The sequence below is a fragment of the Muscardinus avellanarius genome (assembly GCF_963383645.1).
Source record: "Muscardinus avellanarius genome assembly, chromosome: 1".
Classification (NCBI taxonomy): Eukaryota; Metazoa; Chordata; class Mammalia; order Rodentia; family Gliridae; genus Muscardinus; species Muscardinus avellanarius.
In genome coordinates this window covers 223,866,286-223,886,008 of record NC_137786.1, presented here as the reverse complement: position 1 = coordinate 223,886,008, position 19,723 = coordinate 223,866,286, and the positions used below count along the sequence as shown (strand labels likewise).

General features: G+C 52.7%; 1 protein-coding gene across 1 annotated transcript in view; it reads right to left on the bottom strand.

Moving 5' to 3' along the window:
• Window positions 1–19,723, bottom strand: part of P2RX3 (purinergic receptor P2X 3) — a gene marked incomplete at both ends in the record, with an annotated part of 29,536 nt that overhangs the window by 6,793 nt on the left and 3,020 nt on the right. Inside the window, 7 exons of the mRNA XM_080696007.1 lie at window positions 10,632–10,768; window positions 11,327–11,468; window positions 12,314–12,391; window positions 12,594–12,687; window positions 13,208–13,271; window positions 13,452–13,523; window positions 14,156–14,291. Of these exons, the coding sequence (XP_080552133.1) occupies window positions 10,632–10,768; window positions 11,327–11,468; window positions 12,314–12,391; window positions 12,594–12,687; window positions 13,208–13,271; window positions 13,452–13,523; window positions 14,156–14,291 (723 nt within the window). The remainder of the gene's footprint in view (window positions 1–10,631; window positions 10,769–11,326; window positions 11,469–12,313; window positions 12,392–12,593; window positions 12,688–13,207; window positions 13,272–13,451; window positions 13,524–14,155; window positions 14,292–19,723) is intronic.

The window sequence follows — 19,723 nt, the reverse complement described above, 5'->3', positions numbered from 1 at the left end:
CAGGAACGGCTTGGGCAAATGCTGGCGGGAAGGACAGATGCGTTCCTGAGATTTTTGACCTCTCAAAGACTGCATTTAGCGTTATTGGCCTTGGGGTTTCCTCCTGCTGACTGGGCTTTTCCAGAATCTCCTGACTCGGCAGATGGAGCTGGTGTACGGTAGTACTAACAGGCTGTTCCTCTCACTCTGGCAGCTGGCTACGCGGCAAAATTGGTGCCACTGGTGGGAACCAGCCGCTGTGCAGGGGAAGTGGGGGAGTCGGGACCTGATGGATGTGGAGCCCTTACTCCGCTCACACTGGGCTGGGGCTTCACACCTGTTGCTTCTCTTAGGCCTCACAGCAACAGCTTGACAGGGAGCTGGCAGCTTAGGAACCCTGAAAGGAGGCAGTCCTAGGCCTGAACCCCAGCTCTGCTTGGCTGAGACCTTGGACTAGCTACCTCGCCTCTGTGCGGGTCAGTTTCCCCATCTGTGATGCAGAGATAAGACGGGAGCTGTAGGGCTGTTGAGAGGATTACGTGAGCTACTGGAGGTTAGGACTGGGCACAGCGCCTGACACAACCTTCAGTTAATATTATCTGTGGATGCTGTCTTGGTGTTACGGGCTGGGGGAGAGTCTAGCAACTCTACTGGCTCCTAGCACTGCAAGGGGCACAGATGAGATATGAACTCAGGCTGCTAAAAACCAGAGCCCCTGCCTGCTCCTGCTGGTTCCCTAAGACAGGAGCCAAAAAGGAGCTCTCTGCAGCCTCGAGAGGCCCGGGAGCTCGCTAAGCGGGTGCCTGCGGAGATAACCTCAGCTGCTAGGGAAAGCACATGGAGGCTGTGACTCCAGCGCTGGGTCACAGGGGAGGCGGAGCCTGGCCTCCTGCCCCTGGCCTTGAGGAGGGAGGACACAGGCGGGGCTGCAGTTGTCCGCAGAGGGAGGCCTCTCAGCTGAGTCACCTGCAAGGGACACCCAGCGCAGACACTTGTAGGAAACTGTGCCGTCCAGTCTCCACTTGGCCCTGGGCCCAGGCCCTGGCGTGGGACCTGCAGGCTGACAGTCACAGCCTACTCCATCCTCTGGCTCCCGGGCCCTCTGGTTTCTGGGGACTTGGTGAGTGGGAGACAATGGCAGTGGACCAGGGGCAAGAAGGAGAAACAGGGGGGTATTTATTCCTCCTACCGCCTCCCTGCTTTGTCCCGGTCTCACCTGCAACCACGTCTCTTGGTGACGGTTGCTCCTGTAGGGACCCCAGCTCAAAACCAGGCTGGCATTCCTCCTGGCACGGCTGCGGATCTGCCGTGGCGGTGGCGTGCCTCTTCCTCCGCACACACCTTGGCGTTCGTGTTGGTGCCTGCAGTGCACATTTCTTCACAGCCCCCCTGCTGAGTGTGCTTTCCCATTGGGGGCTTTGTCGGACACACCTGTTCTGTGACCAAGCTGCACCCTTCTGAGGCCTGGCAGTGCGAGACGTTTCATGCGTGCGTGCCCTCGTGCCATTAGCGGCAATAGATAAAGAATGAGCGAGTACAGACGTGGATTGCCGTCATAAATCATTTGTTAAATGTGTTTCTGCAGGGCAGGGTTGAAGTTCCATTCCGACGTGATAGGTCTATAAATAACAGCGCCTGCTTCGGCAGCCCGAGTTCCCGAAGCCTTCCCTGGGCTCTCAGGTGCGCTGCTGTAGGCGGTTGGAGCTTCGAGGGGCATTAGAGGTGATCTCCTTGGACCAGTCCATTTGACAGAGCAGGAAGCTGATGCCCATGGAAGGGATGAGATTCTCTCAAAACCACACCGAATGTCTGCGGCAAGGCTCCAGCTGTAGCTCACAGGTCTCCTGACCCACATCCTACCTACGCTGTCTGCTTTACCTTGACTTCATTTTGATTGTTCTTGGCTTGTCCCTGCACAAAATACAGTCATCCCACCGTATTCATCACCTTGGGAACCCCCACAGATACCCAAACCCATAGATGCTTAAGTTCCTGATATAAAATATAAAATAGCATGGTGATAGGCCAGGTGTGGAGCGGCACGTTTGTAATCCCAGTACTTGGGAAGTTGAGACAGGAAGGGTCAAGGTTCACGGCCGGCCTCAGCTACTTAGTGAGCCCTCTGCAACTCAGTGAGACCCTGTTTCAAAATAAAGAATAAAAAATAGGGCTGGGAGTGTAGCTCCGTGGTAGGTGTCCCTGGGTTCCATCCCTAGTACTGCAAAAACAAACAGACAAAAATAGCATGGTATTTGCATATAATCTACGCACATCTTCCTGTATGCTTTAAAATAATCTCTAAATCACTTATAATTCATAATAAAATGTGATCTATCATTATTTAGGAAAAAACGACAAGAAAAAGAAGTTGGCTGATGTCCAGGACAGATGCTATGATTTTCCAAATATTTTCAACCTATATTTGGTTGAAGCCATGGCTGCAGCTGTGGATACAGAGGGACCACTGTATTTTTTATATATATATAAACACTTTTGCCATTTGGGTTCAGATTCATCACTTCCACCAAAACAAAAATCTCTTCGTCATAGGAACCGGTCTCATTCATGTCTGTGTCAGTCACAAAGCCCAGCCTGGGCTGTAATCAGGAAGTTGAAAGTGAACTTTAAAGCTCTCTCCACACTATCCGTTAGGGGTTTAACCCCCATCGCCCGCATGCCTTCAGCAGAGGGAGATGCACAGCCCGCGGGGGCAGCACGTTTGAGCTCTGGTGAGCTCCGGCCCTTAGACGTGCCTCCCCAGGCTGACCTGACATTTACAGCAACCAGTAGTCAATAAGTGTTTGCTGAATGGAGAAGGTTTTTGTTTTTTTTTTTTTTTTTTTTTTTTTTGCGGGTCTGGGGATGGAACCCAGGGGCTTTTGACCTCCGAGCTATACCCCCTGCCCTATTTTTTATTCTTTATTTTTTTATTTTATTTTATTATTATTATTATTTTTTTTTTTGGTGGTACTGGGGTTCCTGGAAGCCCTTCTACCTCCGGGCTACACTCCCAGACCTATTTTTACATTTTTAATTGGAAACAGGGTCTCCTAAGCCAGCGCGCGCGGCTAGCTTCGAACCTGCGCGATCCTCCTGTCTCTGCCTCCCAAGCGCGGGGATTACAAGCATGCGCCACCACGCCTGGCTTTATTCTTTATTTTGAAACCGGGTCTCACTGAGTTGCAGAGGGCCTCACTGAGTAGCTGAGGCTGTCCATGAACCGCGATCCTCCGGGTCTCAGCCTCCTGAATGCTGGGATTACAAGCGTGCGCCACCACGCCCGGCTGAGAAGGGTTTTTTTTTTTTTTTTTTAATCACGATGTACAAATCCCTTGGAAGCTCACAGACATCTGTTTAGAAATGATCTATCCTCCCGTACAGTGGGGAAACTCCTTCCCAAGGCAGGGACACGTAACTGTTACCACAGCAGGAAAAACAGCAACAAACTTGTGGGGATCCGGGTCTGACTTGCAAGGGAAAACTTGGGCCTGGAATTTGGGTTTCTAAGTGAAGGAGGTGGTATTCTCAGCAAAGCTTTGCCTGGTGAGAAGTAATTTTGCCAGCCGAACTACACTTTTACAGTTGATTTTATACTGATAGGAAAATATCTCCTGGCAGTCTTGTTGAGTCTGGGATAGGGCCACATCCTTGGAACCTGCTGGGACTCCTCCCTTAGAGAAGGGCCCCAAGCCAAGTTTATTTGTTCCTAGCCTAGAAACATAATCAACCGCCAAGGCAGACACTGAAGAAGTTGTTTGTGGTTGACTTTTTAAGGCTGTATTATTATTAGTTTATCCTTGAGTGAGGAGACAGGGAATGATCAACAGAGACACACAGCTGCCACCAGCAGTCGTTCTAGAGAGCCGCACCACTGCTGCCTGCTTTGGGGGTGACCTTACTGACCTTGGTTTCCTTATCTGGGAGATGGGAGGAGCCGCACTGGTCCTACTCTCCTGTGGCCGAGAGCAGAGGCTCTGGAGCCGGCTGTTGGCCACTGAAGTTTTGCTCTGCCTTGATCTTCTGCATGGTCTTGGGCAGGTAATGGACCCCCCGAGGCCCAGATTTCCAGCTAGAAAACGCTCTCTTCAAAGCAGAGGAGATAATCCATGCAGAGCACTTGCTAAATCACTGGCTCCCGGCCAAGTGCACAGTGAGTGTTAGATTGTATCTCCCTCCTTCCCTCCCTCCCTTCTTTCTTTCCTTCCTCATTCTACCTTGAAACTATACCTCAGCCTTTAAAAAATTTTTTTTTTTTTAATTTTGAGATAAGGTCTTTCTAAATGGCCGAGGCTGGTCTTGACCATGAGATCCTCCTGTCTCAGCCTACAGAGTACTAGGTTATAAGCACACACCGCAGCGCCCGGCTTAGATTAAAATTTCTGCCAATCACTTTAGATGCTGTCACGTAGATGCACAGAAACATTTAAACCCAGATCAGTCGCACGGCCTTGCCTCCCAATCACGCCTCAAGAAAGCGAGGAAGAAACAGGGCCACGGAGCTTCCAAGCACCTGCCCCGTGGAAGAGGGCCTGCCAGTGTTTCTGTGGAAAGGATGCAAATGGCGGCTTTTTAACACATATTCTGTGGCTTTTGGAAGGAGAAGAACCAGATTGCAGAGAGAGTGCTGGAAGCCAGGGGCGCTTCGATTCCGTCTCTGTCGATTGGCCTAAGATCCTGCGGATCTGCACGCTTCGGCATGGAAGCGGAACCGGGGCCAAATCTCCGAGCTTCATGAAAGCTGCTACGGCTACACTTCCAACACGGAGCGGTCGCTGGAAACACCTACCGCACGCAGAACATCTAGCAGCTGAACGAGTGGTTTTTTTTTTTGTCCCAGACACCAAGAGAGGAAGTCCAAAACTGCACTGCCTTTTAGTAGCGAAGCTGTCTTAGGAACTCTCAGAGAAACGAGAAATCAGACTTTTTGGGTACATGCTTTGTTCTGCTTCTCTTCTTTGCCTCCGAAATTGCTGCTGGGCATTTCTTACTGCTGCTACTTTGTGTGTGTGTGTGTGTGTGTGTGTGTGTGTGTGTGTGTGTGCCACATGATAACAGAAGGTGTGTTAGAAGCAATGCATGTTAGAAGCAATGCATATAGATGAGGTCCCCTGGCTTGGAGGTTTAATGTGTCTCTTAATCGAGCTCAAGCAAGTTAAACCCTTCTGCGGCTGCCTTGGTGAGGAAGGGTGTGGTGAGCTCTGTGCTCACAGGTGTGAAGTGGCTTGGCAGACTTACCTCTAGGGGTTCTTAAGCTGAGGAATCGGCTGTTAGAGGTCTTCAAAGTCCTGGAATCTTAGCTGGGCACATGTTTGTAATCCCAGTACTTGTTGGAGGCTGAGACACAAAGGACTGCAGGTTCGAGCAAGTAGTGAAACTCTCATGAACCTGGCAAGCCCCTGTTTCAAAATAAAAATAGAGTGGGGCTTGGGGGTGTAGCTTGGAGGCAGAATGCCTGTGGGTTCAATCCCCAGTGGCACCAAAAAATAGAATGAAATGTCCTGGAATTTTATATTGCACAAATATAAACAGAGAAAAACGGACTGGCCAGAAACTCCTCAGCTGTCCCGTGTGTTAACGCCTGAGAGTGGGCAGGGCTGGAGGAGTGGAGGGGAGTCCCCTGTCAGGACTCTGTGGAAATCAATAGTGCTGGGGATCAACACTCTGAGAATTCATTGATGTCTTAGTTGTCGACATAAAATTTTCTCTTTTAGAAAAAAAATCGCAGTACTGCTTGTGGCTATAGCTATGTGCATCTTCCCTGGGCAACGGTCCCATGGTCCCTGCTTTTTCAGGAAGGCAGGGGGATGGATAGGCTTCCATATGGTCCTGGGCCAGGGCCTCAGCCTGCCCGGGGCTGCCTGGGGAGGGGGCGGCTTTGTCTCAGCTCTGCGGCGCTTGGGCTGACCTAGGCGGCGCCCCTGGCCTCTCCTCTCTGGCCTCTCTTCCTCCAGCCACAAGAACTCCTTTCTCCCACCCCCTTCAGACCTGGCTAAAACCTCAGGTCCCATGACTGTCCCCAGACCCTGCGCTATCTTCCGTGGTTCCCCTGCACCCTGCCCACACCTTTAAAACAGTCTCTTGATTACACTCTCCTCAAATTACCCAATTTGCATGTGCCATCTGTTTCCTGCTGAGACCCTGACAGATACGGTATTATTAATCTGTCATCGCACCATCAATGCCTGTATGCTCACGTACTGACACACTCTCAGCCTCACACATTCGCCCACCAGCAGACACACCCACTCTCACAAACTCACAAGTGCGCCCGCTCACACGCAACACTGCACCCTGTCCCGGCTCTGCCGGAAATCCTGCTCCAATGAGTGGAGGGTCCACCTGGGCTGCAGGAGCCTGGCCTGTGGCTCAGGGATCCTCATCTAAGCCGAAGGACACCATGATGCCTTTCTCCCGCACACCACCCACCAAGTCGGTGGTTTTTGGCAGTTCTCAGTTTTAGAGATGCTAGCCTTCATCCTCTACAAATCCAGATGACCCTATCAACTAACTGCACTCTGAATGTGCTGGTAAAAAGAGGATTCATAAAAAGAGTTAAGTTAAAAGTCAGGCATGGCCGGGCATGGTGGTGCACGCTTGTAATCCCCATGCTTGGGAGGCAGAGACAGGAGGATGGCTCAGGTTCGAAGCCAGCCTCGCTGGCTTAAGAGACCCTGTTTCCAAATAAAATATAAAATAGGTCTGGGATATGTAGCCCAGAGGTAGAGGGGTTCCATCCCCAGTACCACCAAAAAAAAAAAAAAAAAAAAAAAGCCAGGTGTGGTGGCTCATGCTTGTAATCCCAGCATTTGGGAGGCTGAGACAGGAGGATCGTAGTTAGCTACTTAGGCCCTTTGCAACTCAGTGAGACCCTGTTTCAAAATAAAGAATAAAAAAAATAGGGCTGAGGGTGTAGCTCAAAGGTAAAATGTCCCTGGGTTCCATCCTCAGTACTGAAAAAAAAAAAAAAAAATGCTAAAAGCCGGGCGTGGTGGTGCATGCTTGTAGTCTCAGCATTTGGGAGGCTCAGACAGGAGGACTGCAGTTGGAGGACAGTCTCAGCTTAGTGAGGCCCTCTGCAACTCAGCGAGACCCTGTTTCAAAATAAAGAATCAAAAATAGGGCTGGGGGTGTAGTTCAGAGATAGAATGGCCCTGGGTTCCATTCCCAGTAACACACACACACACACACACACACACACACACACACACACACGCACATGCACGCACACTTAAGTTAGAGCATTCCCTGGACTCTTTAGCCATGCAGGGTAGACCTAAGAACATAAACAAAAGCTCTCTACCAATTTCAGACAGGGAAAGAACAAAAATAAAGATTAATACAGATGGAGAGGACCCTGCACATTGGGTAGAAATTGAAGGAAGATATATCGTGGCTCCATCTGAGGTCACCTGGCCAATCACTAGAGCCATGTGGCGATGAACAGGCCATCGTATGAGGCAGGCCTGGTCTGGGGTGGGCCACGGAGAGCCTGCTGGAGGAGGAGTTGAGACTAACCGAGCTCTTAGCCTCCTCTAAGAGGCACCTGTGGCCGTAGGCGAGTCACTCCCCCTTTGGGGCCTCTGCTTTCTCATCTTTAAAGTGACTGCTTCTGTCTAGGCGTCTCTGTGGGGTCTTTAACATGGAGACATTCTCAAAATCTCTGATTCTGTAGTCAAAGAGCTGCCAAACAGAGAAGGGAGGGTCGCATTTGGAAAGGAGCTGCCAAAGTCATTAGCGGTGGGAATGCCAATCTCTAGCTGCCTCTGGATATCTGAGTTTGCAGGTGGAAGCAGGGCTCGCTCCTGGCTGAGTATATCATTCTCTCCAGAGCAAATGGCAAGGGCAGGATGCTGGAGAATCTGGCCTCTGTTGGAAAGAGAGGCAAATGGATTTGTTTGGGAGACAAAGGGCCGGGCTATGAATTGTGCCTCCAGCGTCTGCCAGTCAAGTCAGCCTCTCGGATTCTTTGTTTTGAAGCAGGGCTGAAAGCACCAACCACACAGGCATGCTTTTCTGAGGATTAATAAATACAAATGTTCCTAACCTTCCTGGCTGGGGTGGCGGTCATGCAAGAAAATATATTTGTATCCAAGCTCCCATGCCTGCTAGATCTTGTGATCTGGGGAAGCCAACGTAACTGGGCGAGCCTCTACATTTTCATCTGTAGCGTGGGGAGTGTGGCACCTACTTCATAGGGTGGCTGAGAAAAATTAGCCTAAGCAGGCAGGATGCTTTGCACACAGGATGACCGTGTTTTTCCCACTGATAAGTAGCTCCATGAAATTCTAAGGAGCAGCCTAAATGGACCATAGCATAGATATCATAGCATGTGCCCCTGTCTTATCTAGGCATTCAGAAAGGCAGCCCTGTAGCCCCTCTACCTGGGCACTCGGCTTAGCCCTGGGTGTCAATGTGGCACCCGTGGACAGAGCTGGTATAAAGATGGTGGCTGGGCACCAGGTGCAGGGATGTGAGGGGCCTGGGCAAGCCCTCTGCTTGGCACAGGGCCTGACCTTCCGCCACCTTGGTGGCATTCCTCGGGCCCTCTGGAAACTTCTCAACCACAAGGTCCGGCTGACTGTCCTTCTGGCCTGGAGGCTTTGGTGAGGGAATCGGTTCCCTGGGGTCCTAGAAGGGGTCCACACCTCTCACATGGCTTCCCTTGGGCCCAGGGAATTACGCTGCACGGTCCTAAGAGGTCTTTGGTCCCTCCTTCCCCAGCATGAGCCAAGCCTCCATAGAGCAGGAGGTTTGTCTACTGTCCCATGTCCTGCTGTACATTACACTACATGGAAGATAAAGACTCCACGCCAATTCTTTAAATGAAACGCACTGTTCTGAAACTGAGTGAGTCCAGTAGCCGGGGTCTTCTTACTGGTCCCCTAAGCATTCCTGCCTAATCAGTTATTTGGAGGCCTGAAGAATCCCCAGGGGCCAGAGGGAAGTTCTGAAGCCGAAAATTTGCATTTTAGATTATGAGAACTTTATTAATGTGTTACTATTTTCAGCCCCCATACAAATATCCTTTGTATTGATTTTGGTGTGATGTACTGACTGAATAAATACGCCGATTTCTGCCAGTGAGCCAAGCAGTATTTTTAACCTACTTTAAAATATGTGTTGTTTCCTATGGTTTTTTAAACTCTGGAGTTGATTATGAAAGCAATTTCAATTTTTAAAAATTCTTTCCAGAGAACATACACATATATTTTAAACTATTAAATATGAAACTTAATGGAATGGGTGATTATTATTATTATTATTATTTTGCTTGTGCAGTACTGGAAATTGAACCCAGGGACATTCTACCTCTGAGCTACATCCCAGTCCTATTTTTTTTTTTTTTATGGTACTGGGGATTAAACCCAGGGGCATACTTCTTCTGAGCTACACCCTCAGCCCTATTTCTATTTACCTTTTATTTTGAAACAGGGTCTCATTAAGTTGCGGAGGGACTTTCTAAATTGCTGGGTCTGATCTCAGTCAAACCTGTCATCCTCCTATCTCAGCCTCCCAAGTACTGAGATTACAGGCACGTTCACCACGCCCAGCTTATTTTTATTTTAAAACGGGGTCTTACTAAGTTGCCCGAATGCCTTGCTAAATTGCTGAGCCTGGCCTTGAACCTGCGCTTCTTCTGTCTCAGCCTCCCAAGTACCGGGATTACAAGTGGGCACCACCACAAAATGTAATTATTTTTTGAAGTTACACATTAAGGTTTAAAAAAAAAAGGTGAAGTGGTTTTTTGGCTTATGTATGCCATTATTTCAGAGAATATGACAACAAAGGAAATTTGAGTAATACTTCTTTGAATGTGAAACAAGTATATTCTTTTATGTATATTTTCCCGATCACTGCCTACTTAGTCTCTTTAGTGAATAACGCTAAATCAGGATCCTGCCAGAAACTTTGGGATCTTCAGATTTTAAGGGAAAAACAAACCTGAGAGCCAAAGCTTTTCATGCATTGGCTGCTAGGATGCTCAGGATAATAACGATACTGTTGTCACTGTAGGAGGAAAAACAGCGGGGGGGATTGTCAAGAACTTATCCAAGGGCCTTCAGGTATTCCAAATAGTTCATCCTGTGTGTCTTCTCTTTTTTTCTCTCTCTTCCAAGTGGAGAAAACCCAAAAGATCCCTTAAGCGAGGCCGTTGGAGATAGAGATGAGATGACATTTAAAAGCTGGCTTAAGGTCTTCTTTGGGAAGTCATAGAAAAGGCTAGTGATTATAATAATTGCTAGTTCTGACTCATGACATTTCCTGGTTTGGTAAGGAAATGCAAAATGGCCATCTTGTAAAATGATATCAGTTATGCTCTTACATTGGAGAGTAAGAAAACTTAGAAAATGCAGGTATGGGACAGAAAATATGGGCTACCTGGACATTACCTAGGCACATCCGAGCTTCTGGCCGAGATCACAGAACCCGGTGCATCAGGGGACCTTGGCCCCTACCTGAGCAGGACCCTCGGCCCGTTCCTTCCTGACGGGAGCCGTTAGTCCGTTGAGCACAGGGGCTGTTACGAAGTCCTTTCCAGTTTGAGCCAAAGCCTGATGGGGTGGGAGGGGCCTGGAATCTTTTCTTCCCCGAGATAAAGTGCTCTGGATGGTCCTGCTCTCTCCAGATGCCCCGGGAGAGCAAGGGCTTACCTGAAATTGTAGCCAGGGGAGACGCTGCTCTTCTCAGATGCGCCGTCCAGCCGGGTGAAGGAGTATTTGGGGGTGCACTGGTCCCAGGCCTTGTCCAGATCGCACACCCAGCCGATCTTAATGCCCAGAACTCCGCCCTGAAGGAAGGAGTCAGGTGTGAGCTCAGGGTAGGTGTGAGTGTGTGTGTGTGTGTGTGTGTGTGTGTGTGTGTGTATGAGACAAGTGACTTCATTCCATTCCTGGGTGGCAGGAGGAGGCAGGGAGGAAAGCGACTTCTCACACATGGCTCAGTAAAAAAGCGCTGAGCCAGGGGAAGGACCCTGGAGCCCCGGAGTCCTGCTTCTGGAGGGTTCAGTCCTTAGCTACAGCACAGGCCAGAGAATGTGGCCACAGGATTGTGTGCCTCTTCTCAGAGATCTAAGGCCATTCCCCGAGGTGAAGTGTGAAGACAGGAAGGGGAAACTGAGGCTTGGGGGAAGCGGGTGAGGGGAGGCAAGGCCACTTGCGGCAGGGGCAGGGTGGGGTAGAAAGGACTGGGGGTGGGGGATAGACAGTTGCAGGGCTGGGATGCTTCCACCAGGTGGTGCTGTCGCACAGCTGCTCCGTCCTGGTGTCCCAGAGGCCTCCGAGGAGCCGGAGGTCTAGGAAGGACAGCTTTCAGGATAGGGCTCAGGGAAGAACCAATAGGTCCTCACCGTGCGAGCCAGCTTGGCAAAATCCTGCCCTGCAAACTTGACCACGTCCCCGACCTTCAAGATGGGGCAGAAGGGGGCCTTTTCAGGGTGGAAGCGGCAAGTCTTCAGGTCCTTGGTTGTCAGGTTGGGCAGGAGGTTTCCCCTGAGGAGGAGGAGGTTACAGCAGTCACACGCAAACTGTCCTCTGGCTCTGGGAAGCTTTGGGCTCTCCACACCCGGGCAGGGGCATCCAAGCCCTGATCTCTCAGATGCCCCCTGTGTCCCTCCCAGCTTCCCTTGTGTCTATCTGTCTTTCTGTCTGTCTCTCTTTGGTACTGGGGAGGAAACCCAGGGGCATTCTACCTCTATGCTACACCCCCAGCCCTATTTTTTATTCTTTATTTTGAAACAGGGTCTCACTGAGTTGCAAAGGGCCTCGCTAAGTAGCTGAGGCTGTCCTCGAACTGTGATCCTCCTGTCTCGGCCTCCAGAATGCTGTAATTACAAGCATGTGCCATCATGCCTGCTTTCTCTGCATCTCTTTAGTAACACCTGCCACCTCCATCCACAGCAGGGTTATGTGTATTCAAGTCTAACGTCCCCAGCTGATCCTAAGGGCAGGGGTCCTCCTGACGTCCTGTCTGTAGGGCCTCACGCTCTGTATTGCAGGTGGCTCATGCCCACCAGGTCAAGTCCTGCAAGGTGGGACTAAGAGAAAAGGGGCACCACACGGGGGCTTGATGTGGGGAGAGGGAGACTGGCCATGCTCTCCCCTGTACCAAGCAAAGCCCCCATGTGGCCTGAGCCCCAGGGCAGGGAGGCCGGCATGGAAGTTGACCCCAAAGTCCACCAGAATCCGGCCCCAGGAAGGTCCTGACTTCAGTGGTTGAGGCCTGCTGGGAGACTGGGAATAGGAGTCCCGGGGAGATGGGAGGGTAGAAAGTGGGGAGATCCCTCTGCGCAGCTCTCCTGGAGGCAGGGGGAGCCAGGGAGGAACCGAGGACTCACTTCTCAAAATTGAAGAGGGGGAAACGGATGCTGTTCTTGATGAAAATGGTGAAGTTCTCGGCTTCCATCATGATGGGCCTGCGGGAGGGAACAGGAGGCCTCAGCTCTTAGGACGTGTTCCCGGGGGCCCCTCTCGGGGAGACCTGACAGGACAAGGGCCCTCCAGGAGGTCGTGATGCGAAGGCCTTCCTGGGCCTCTGAGTGTGGGGCCGGGGGTAGATGGGCTGGGCTGGGGAGCTGACACCCTGCGGCCGCTGTCCGGCCCCAGGAAGGTCCTTACATTTCCACCGTGTCCACCTCCGCGGGGCACCAGCCCTGGATCTCGCAGGTCCGGAGCGCAGAGCTGTAGTTCACGCAGCGGCCAGTGAGGACCCCTGAGAGGGTGGAGCCACAGGGCTGGCTGGCCACCCACCCTTGGCCACTGGCTTCCCTCCTCCGCAGGAATGAGCCCACCCAAGACCCCCGAGTAGAGGGGAAGGAGGGCACAGACCAAGCCAGAGGAAGATGGTGGTCCTCCTCTGAGGCTCCGAGCCCGGCCGCCAGGACCCCTGGTCCTCCTCACTCTTCCTTCCTGGCCTCCTAACCGGAGCATCTGCCTGGAAGCCCATTCTGCCCAAACTTACCTGTCTCCTGGGCCCATGACAAATATCATCACCTCCAGGTAGCTTCTGGGGCCAGCCCCTCAGGACAGTCCCTCGGCCGCTCCACTGCACCCCTATTTGTCCCTAGACAGGAGCAGGCCACCTTCCCAGCCCCTGCCAGCTGTCACCCACTAAGCCTCTATCAACACTGGCAGAATGACACAGAACAGCCCCCCCCCCCCCCCCCCCGCCCAGGGCAGCTGCTGCCTGCTGAGGGGCGGGCTGAGGGGAGCAGGGAAGGGGCTCCACTCACCCCCACTCGGGAAGCGTCCGGGTCCGCATTCGCCGTCAGACATGCAGCGGAACTTCTCCTCGCTCTGTGGGGACACAGCGGCAGGGTGTGGAGCGCTGCCCGTGCCCAGCGGTGGCCACTAGAGTGCGGAGGGCCCTTCACAGCCCAAGCCGGACGCTGCCCCCAGCCCTCCCTGCCCGCCGCCTTCAGCTGCCGACATTTTCTCCCTCGACCTGCTTCATCCAACCTCGTGCGCTCTCCTCACCTCCGGGCAGAAGCCTTGCATCTGGTTCTCAGTGACGATCATCTTGGTGATGATGACAAAGACAGAGGTGCCCTTGGGAGGAGAAACGGGGAGAGAGATGTAGCAGCTGTGACCTGCGAGGCGGGGACTGTGCTCAGCCTCACTCCACAGAGGCTCCCACTAGGTTATTTGAGCAAGGTTGCTGGGCTCCGAAACACCCACATGGCCCTCTTGCTCTGTGTGTGTGTGTGTGTGTGTGTGTGTGTGTGTGTGTGTGTGTGTAGGTACCGGGGGTGGCCCCAGGGGCTCTCTACCACTGAGCTACCCCCCCCAGCCCTCTTTATTTGTTATTTGGGGCCGGGGTGTCACTAAGTGGCCCAGGCTGACCTCCAAACTTGCTATCCTCCTATCTCGGCCTCCTGAGGTGCTGGGATGACAGGTGGGCACCACCAGCCTGACTGTGTGTTGTTTTTTATCATTGCACTGAAGGTCAGAGCGGGGCCCAGACAGGAGCTCAGCTTTCCTGAAGTCCACTGGTGGACTCCAGAGCAGGCCCAAGTTTCCCGTGGCTCTCAGCTGCCGGTGCACGGGCCCTGGGGCTGCCTGGATGAAGAACACCACAGCTTGTGGTTCGGGAGGCCCTAGGCACTCTCTTGGCCCTGCCCCCTCCTCTTTATTCTCCCCAGATGTGGCAACCATACACCCCTGGGGAAGGGGGACCCTACCTGGGGTGGGGTCACATAATCAGATACGTCCATGACTCTGTTGGCGTAGCGTCCAAAGCCCTTCACCTTGGTCACCACTGAGGACTCGATGGCTGTGTCCCGTACTTGGTACGCCTTCTCATGCAAGAAGACCCACCTGGGTGGGAGAGCGGGGATACAGAGAAGCAGAGGAGTCAGTAGGGCCAGCAGGCAGAGGATCTGGGCAAGGCCTGCGCTGGGGTGTGGGGCTGGGAGTGAGCCCTGGTATCTTAGAGTTTTGTTTCTCAGCCGTTTCCCCCATTACCACCTCGTAGACTTGTTTTTATAATTGCCCTGAACCCCATGGAACCACAGATATCTGTTTTGTTTTTGTTGTTGTTGTTTTTGCAGTACTGGGTATGAAACCCAGGGGGATTCTACCTCCAAGCTACGTTCCCAGACCTATTTTTTTATTTTTTATTTTGAAACAGGGTCTCACTGAGTTGCATAGGGCCTCACTAAGTAGTAGCTGAGGCTGTCCTTGAACCGATCCTCTTGTCTCAGCCTCCCACATGCTGGGATTACAAGCGTGCGCCACTATCCCCGGCAGATATCTGTTTATATATGATATATATAGTCATGTTTTATACATAAAAAGTGAGTTTCCCCTCCCCCAACAACAAATGTCTACCCCTTGGGGGTGTTGCCGTGTTGAGAATGCATGGTTCAGAGTCATTCCTGCTGGCAATGAGGCCCCTCTCCTGCAGGCATCTGGGATAGACAGGGCAGAGGACCCCAGCCTCAGAGCCGGCGCTCTCCACGCTTTGTGCATGGTGTATCCAACCTGCCTGGTGTGTAGTATTCAGAGAACACATCAACCAAAGCCCTCGGGAACTGGGTGCTCGGCGTTCCTCCCCGTTCACAGGTCAGAGAGGATGGAGGAGGATGAAAGGGGCAGTGATTTCTCCAGGGCAGGTAAATGGAATTCTGATGTATGTGTGTGTGTGTGTGGGGGGGGGGGGGGGCTTTAAATGATTCCTTGGATTGTGCTGCCACCCAGTGGTCATTTACCTGTACTGCGACTCCCTGCAGCTTTAAGCCCTAAAGACCAAGAGGATGTGGCTTCTTCCCTCCGCACACCTTCCATCTGCATGGACCTCGGCGCACCCTCCTGGACTTACGGCGGCAAAAAGACCCTGAACACACACCCTGACCACTCTTCCCTCCGTACACGTGCGAGGGGCTGCCGCTCACCGCAGCCTGCAGGGCTCATTTAACACCCCTTCCACCCCCAGGCAGGGAGCCATTGCTCCTGATGACACATTGGGAGGTAAACGCCGTTACCATCGTTCTATATAGAGGAGAAAACCTATCGAATAGGTTTGGAAAAAACTGCACTCTCTCCAACAAACAAATTACATCTGCTTAATTTTGTTAACCTAACAACTCGTACTCCTCCTCTCCCTCCTCCTCCTCCCCTGCCTCCTCCTCTCCCTCCTCCCCTCCCTCCTCCTCCCTCTCCTCCCTCTCCTCCCTCTCCTCCCTCCTCCCCTCCTCCCTTCTCCCCTCCATCCTCCACCCTCCTCCTCCTCCCTCTCCTCCCTCTTCCCCTCCTCCCTTCTCCCCTCCATCCTCCACCCTCCTCCTCCCTCTCCTCCCTCCTCCCTCCTCCCCTCCATCCTCCGCCCTCCTCCTCCTCCCTTCCCTCCTCCCCTCCCTCCTCCTCTTCCTCCCCTCCATGTTGGGACAGAACCCAGGACCTCATACCTGCCACCCAAGTGTGCTCTACCACTGAGCTACACCCCCAGCCCCTCCCAATCTCCTTTGACCGTGGAAGCCAGTTCTTGAGAAACGCCGTTGACATCTCCTACAGCACAGAGTGCACTTTAGTAAATGCTGGGTTAGGGTCATTTTCTCCATCTAACCAGGGGAGGGAAACCACAGACAGCAGGAGAAGATGAGTGGAAGGAAACTCAGACCGTGCTGCCCAGAGAAGACACAGCTGTGAGCGTCCGGGCTGGGCAGCCGCAGAGGCCGCCCCTGGGCCCCGCTGACCTGAGGGGTTTTTCGGGAGGCAGCAGGACGTGGGGCCGGGCTCTGTCTAGCCACCGCTGGGTTCCATGAGAGGGCTGCGGAGGGAGGCGGCCCCCACGGCTCCAGGAACATGCTGGACTCACAGTGCCTTGCAGCACGCAGGGCACCATGGTCACGCTTCCTGCAGGCACAGGCTGAGGCTGCCCAGGGCGCCTTGTCCGCTCTGCAGCGCTAGGACTGGAGTAACCCCCACAATGGAACTTCCCGCACTTCAAATCTTTTTTAAATTTGATTTTTAATTTTTACAGGCGAGAAACAATTGCATATATTTACAAGGTACAATAATATGTATGCCTTGGGGGCTGCTTATATCGCGCTGATGGGCATCTCTGTCACCTGGAATATTTATCTTTTTTTCTTAAGTACTGGGGATTGAGCTAACCTCAGCCCTTTTTTTATTTTGAAACAGGTACTTGCTAAGTTGCTGAAGGTCGCACTGAATCACTGAGGCTGGCCTCGAAACTACGATCCTTCTGTCTCAGCCTCTCAAGTCCTAGGCGTGACGGTGCCACCACACCTGGCTATTTATTTATTTATTTATTATTTATTTATTTATTTATTTATTTTAGTGGTGTCGCTCCCTTGAATTCCAAATGCTTCCTGGAGTGGGAGAGAAGGGCGGAGTCTCCATGGGCCCTGGCTAATGGCTTCTAACCTGCTACCTGTTTCTAATGTTGCTGCCTCAGAGCGAGTCACATCCTGATTGCTGCACCATTACGAGTTTCTCGCATGCCTGTAAAACGCTCCTGTGAGCACCGGCCTCTACGGCCTCTACGGAGGGCCGTGGTGCCGTTCGCCTGACCTCCCCAGCACTTCTCCTCTCCTCCTTCTTCTATTTATTTATTTATTTTTCTGTAGGGAAGGAGTTTCATTAAGATCTCATACATCATGTTATGTTTTAGCAGAAGAGAAGGGAGCATGCTTTTACAGAAAACCAATCAGTTGTTCAGCCGAACATTAGTAGCTCATGGCCCCTAGTAGCCCTTCACAATCGAGGTAGCGCGTGGGGGTGGGGGCTGGCTTTAGGCGCCCAGTACTGAACACCAGCCAGACACGCCCTTCTGGAACCTCAGCGTGCCTGGCTGCACTTTTCAGTGTTGACCTAATGAAATGGTTCCCTGAGGCCCCTCCTCCTGTCCTTAAAGTCCAGGAACATTTGCAGATAAGCAGAGAGCTGAAATTGGGTCCTCCCATGCATCCTTACCAATGAGAGAGCTCCGTCACAAATGGGGAAACTGAGGCGGGGCGGGGGGAGCACACTGACTCACCCGAGGTCACACAACTGCTATGTGGGTTCCGGACCAAATAGCAACCCGCTACCGAGGCTCACCGACAGCCCACTAGAGGGTCTCCAGCTGTGCGCCAACTCGAGGGCGCGGAGATTGCCCTGCCAGCCCCTGCTCCGTCGCTAGGGGGAGCCTCTCCTAGCTGGGGGCGGGGAGTCCCTGGAGCCAGGGCCCCCGGACTCTGAGGAATAATTAACCAATCCCATTCCTTCTTTTCCTCCTCCGGGCTCCTCTTTGCTCCCAGCGGGGAAGAAAGGCCGCAGCAGAATTCTCTCTCTGCGTTAAATAACAAGTGGAAGAATTTCAGTGGCCCCGCGGGGCCTGGCATGTCATCTGGGTAGCCTGAAATGAAGGACGTTTCATTTCCAGAAGGGAGGGACGGAGGCTGTCTCTAGAGGCCTGGCTGAGGAGATGGGGCAGGACTGAGCCTTCGATTCTTGGCATTTACTCTGCTGCTCTGACTTTTTTCTCTCTCTTTCTCCCGAGTTCCTGGTTTATTATTTATAGAGCGGAAGGCGGGTGGCAGCGCCTTGGCAGGTTGGACGTGCAGGAAGGGGGCCGGAGCAGCGTCCCAGCACCCTCCCTGTCCACCCCCAGGGAGTCCAGGAGGAGGCCAGGGAGTGGGTGTGAAGAGTGTGCGTTGTTCTGTCAGAAGAGGGGTCTGTTGGGAAGGTGTGAGCTGGGCAGAGGGGAAGGGGGAGGCACGATGGGGCATCTGTGGAATAATAATAGTTCCCAGCTAGTACTGAGTGGCACTGAGTCACGCTCGGGAAAGGCACTCGCCATGTGTCACCGCCCTTCCCATAATGCCTGGGGAGGAGGTATTCCTAAACCCACTGCCCAGATCAGGGACCGGGCATCAGACTTAGGGACTCATTCGAGGCCCCGCTCCTAATTGGGTGCTCCCGGGTCACGGTGGCCTTGCGGTGGGGCTGCTGTGTGGGGAGAGGGCAAAGGAACGGGGGGTCCCTCCTCTCTGCTCCTGTAGGATGGGGACTCCATCAGGTCTTCACACCACATTTGTCATCTAATGTAGCGACGAGGGACCTCAGGATGCGACCTTGGGCCAAGAGGATGGGTGGGGGCTGAAAAGGTGGGGTTTCGGGCCCTTCTCTTTAAACCAGAGCATCTTGAGGAAGAAAAGGGAAAGAAAATAGGAGAAGAGACCAGCAGAGTAGTGGAGAGGGACTGTGGGAGGGAGGGGGAGGAGCCCAAATAATGTTATGTGGTATGTGACTGTCTCCCCCTATGAATCTCACTACTGTGTATCATTATAATGTGTCAATAAAAATTTTAAACAAAGCTGGGCGTGGTGGCGCACGCTTGTAATCCCAGCATTTGGGAGGCTGAGACCCGAGGATTGGGGTTTTCAGACAGCCTCAGCTACTTCCTGAGGCCCTCTGCAACTTAGTGAGACCTTGTTTCAAAATAAAGAATAAAAATAGGGCGGGGGGGGGGGTGTAGCTCAGAAGTTAAATGCCCTTGGGTTCCATCCCCAGACCTGTAAAATAAATAAATAAATAAATAAATAAATAAATAAATAAATAAATAAACCAGAGTATCTCCTCCCTCGCAACTGCTTTAGGAATCGAACTCCTACATATGATTTGAGACGAGACTGGATATCCTGAGCCCAAGGCGGTGGCCGTGCAGCTGGGGAGCTTGTGGACTGGCCTGTAGAATGGAGGAGCAGGGCAGGGAGAGCAAGGTTTTGACAGGGCAGCGTTCCCGTGGACCACCACAGCTCCTTCTCAGGAAGCGGGCATCAAAGCGCTGGGAAATGCCCTCCCCTCTGGATCGCGGGAGGCGGCTTCTTCAAAATCAGGCCAGCACCAGCCAGCACTTCTTGGGGGCCTGGGTCCTCGGTCCTCCTTCTACTTCCTCCCCAGGTTCCCACGGAAGCCAGAAAGAGGACTGGCTGCTAGAAAGTCCCACTTCTCAGAGGAGACTGGGGATTGCCACCTGGGCCCAGAGAAGACAGGGCGAATTCCAGCCCCTGTGCACCTGGGGCAGGTAAAGCAAACCAGCAGCCCAGGCTGGAGGCGGGGTAAAAAGGTGCTAAGAGATGCCGGGTGTGGTGGCACAGGCATGTAATCCCTGTGCTTGGGAGGCAGAGACAGGAGGATCGAGCAGGTTCGAAGCCAGCCACGGTGGCTTAAGAGACCCTGTTTCCAAATAAAAATATAAAAAAATAGGTCTGGGAGTGTAACCCAGAGGTTGAAGGGCTTCC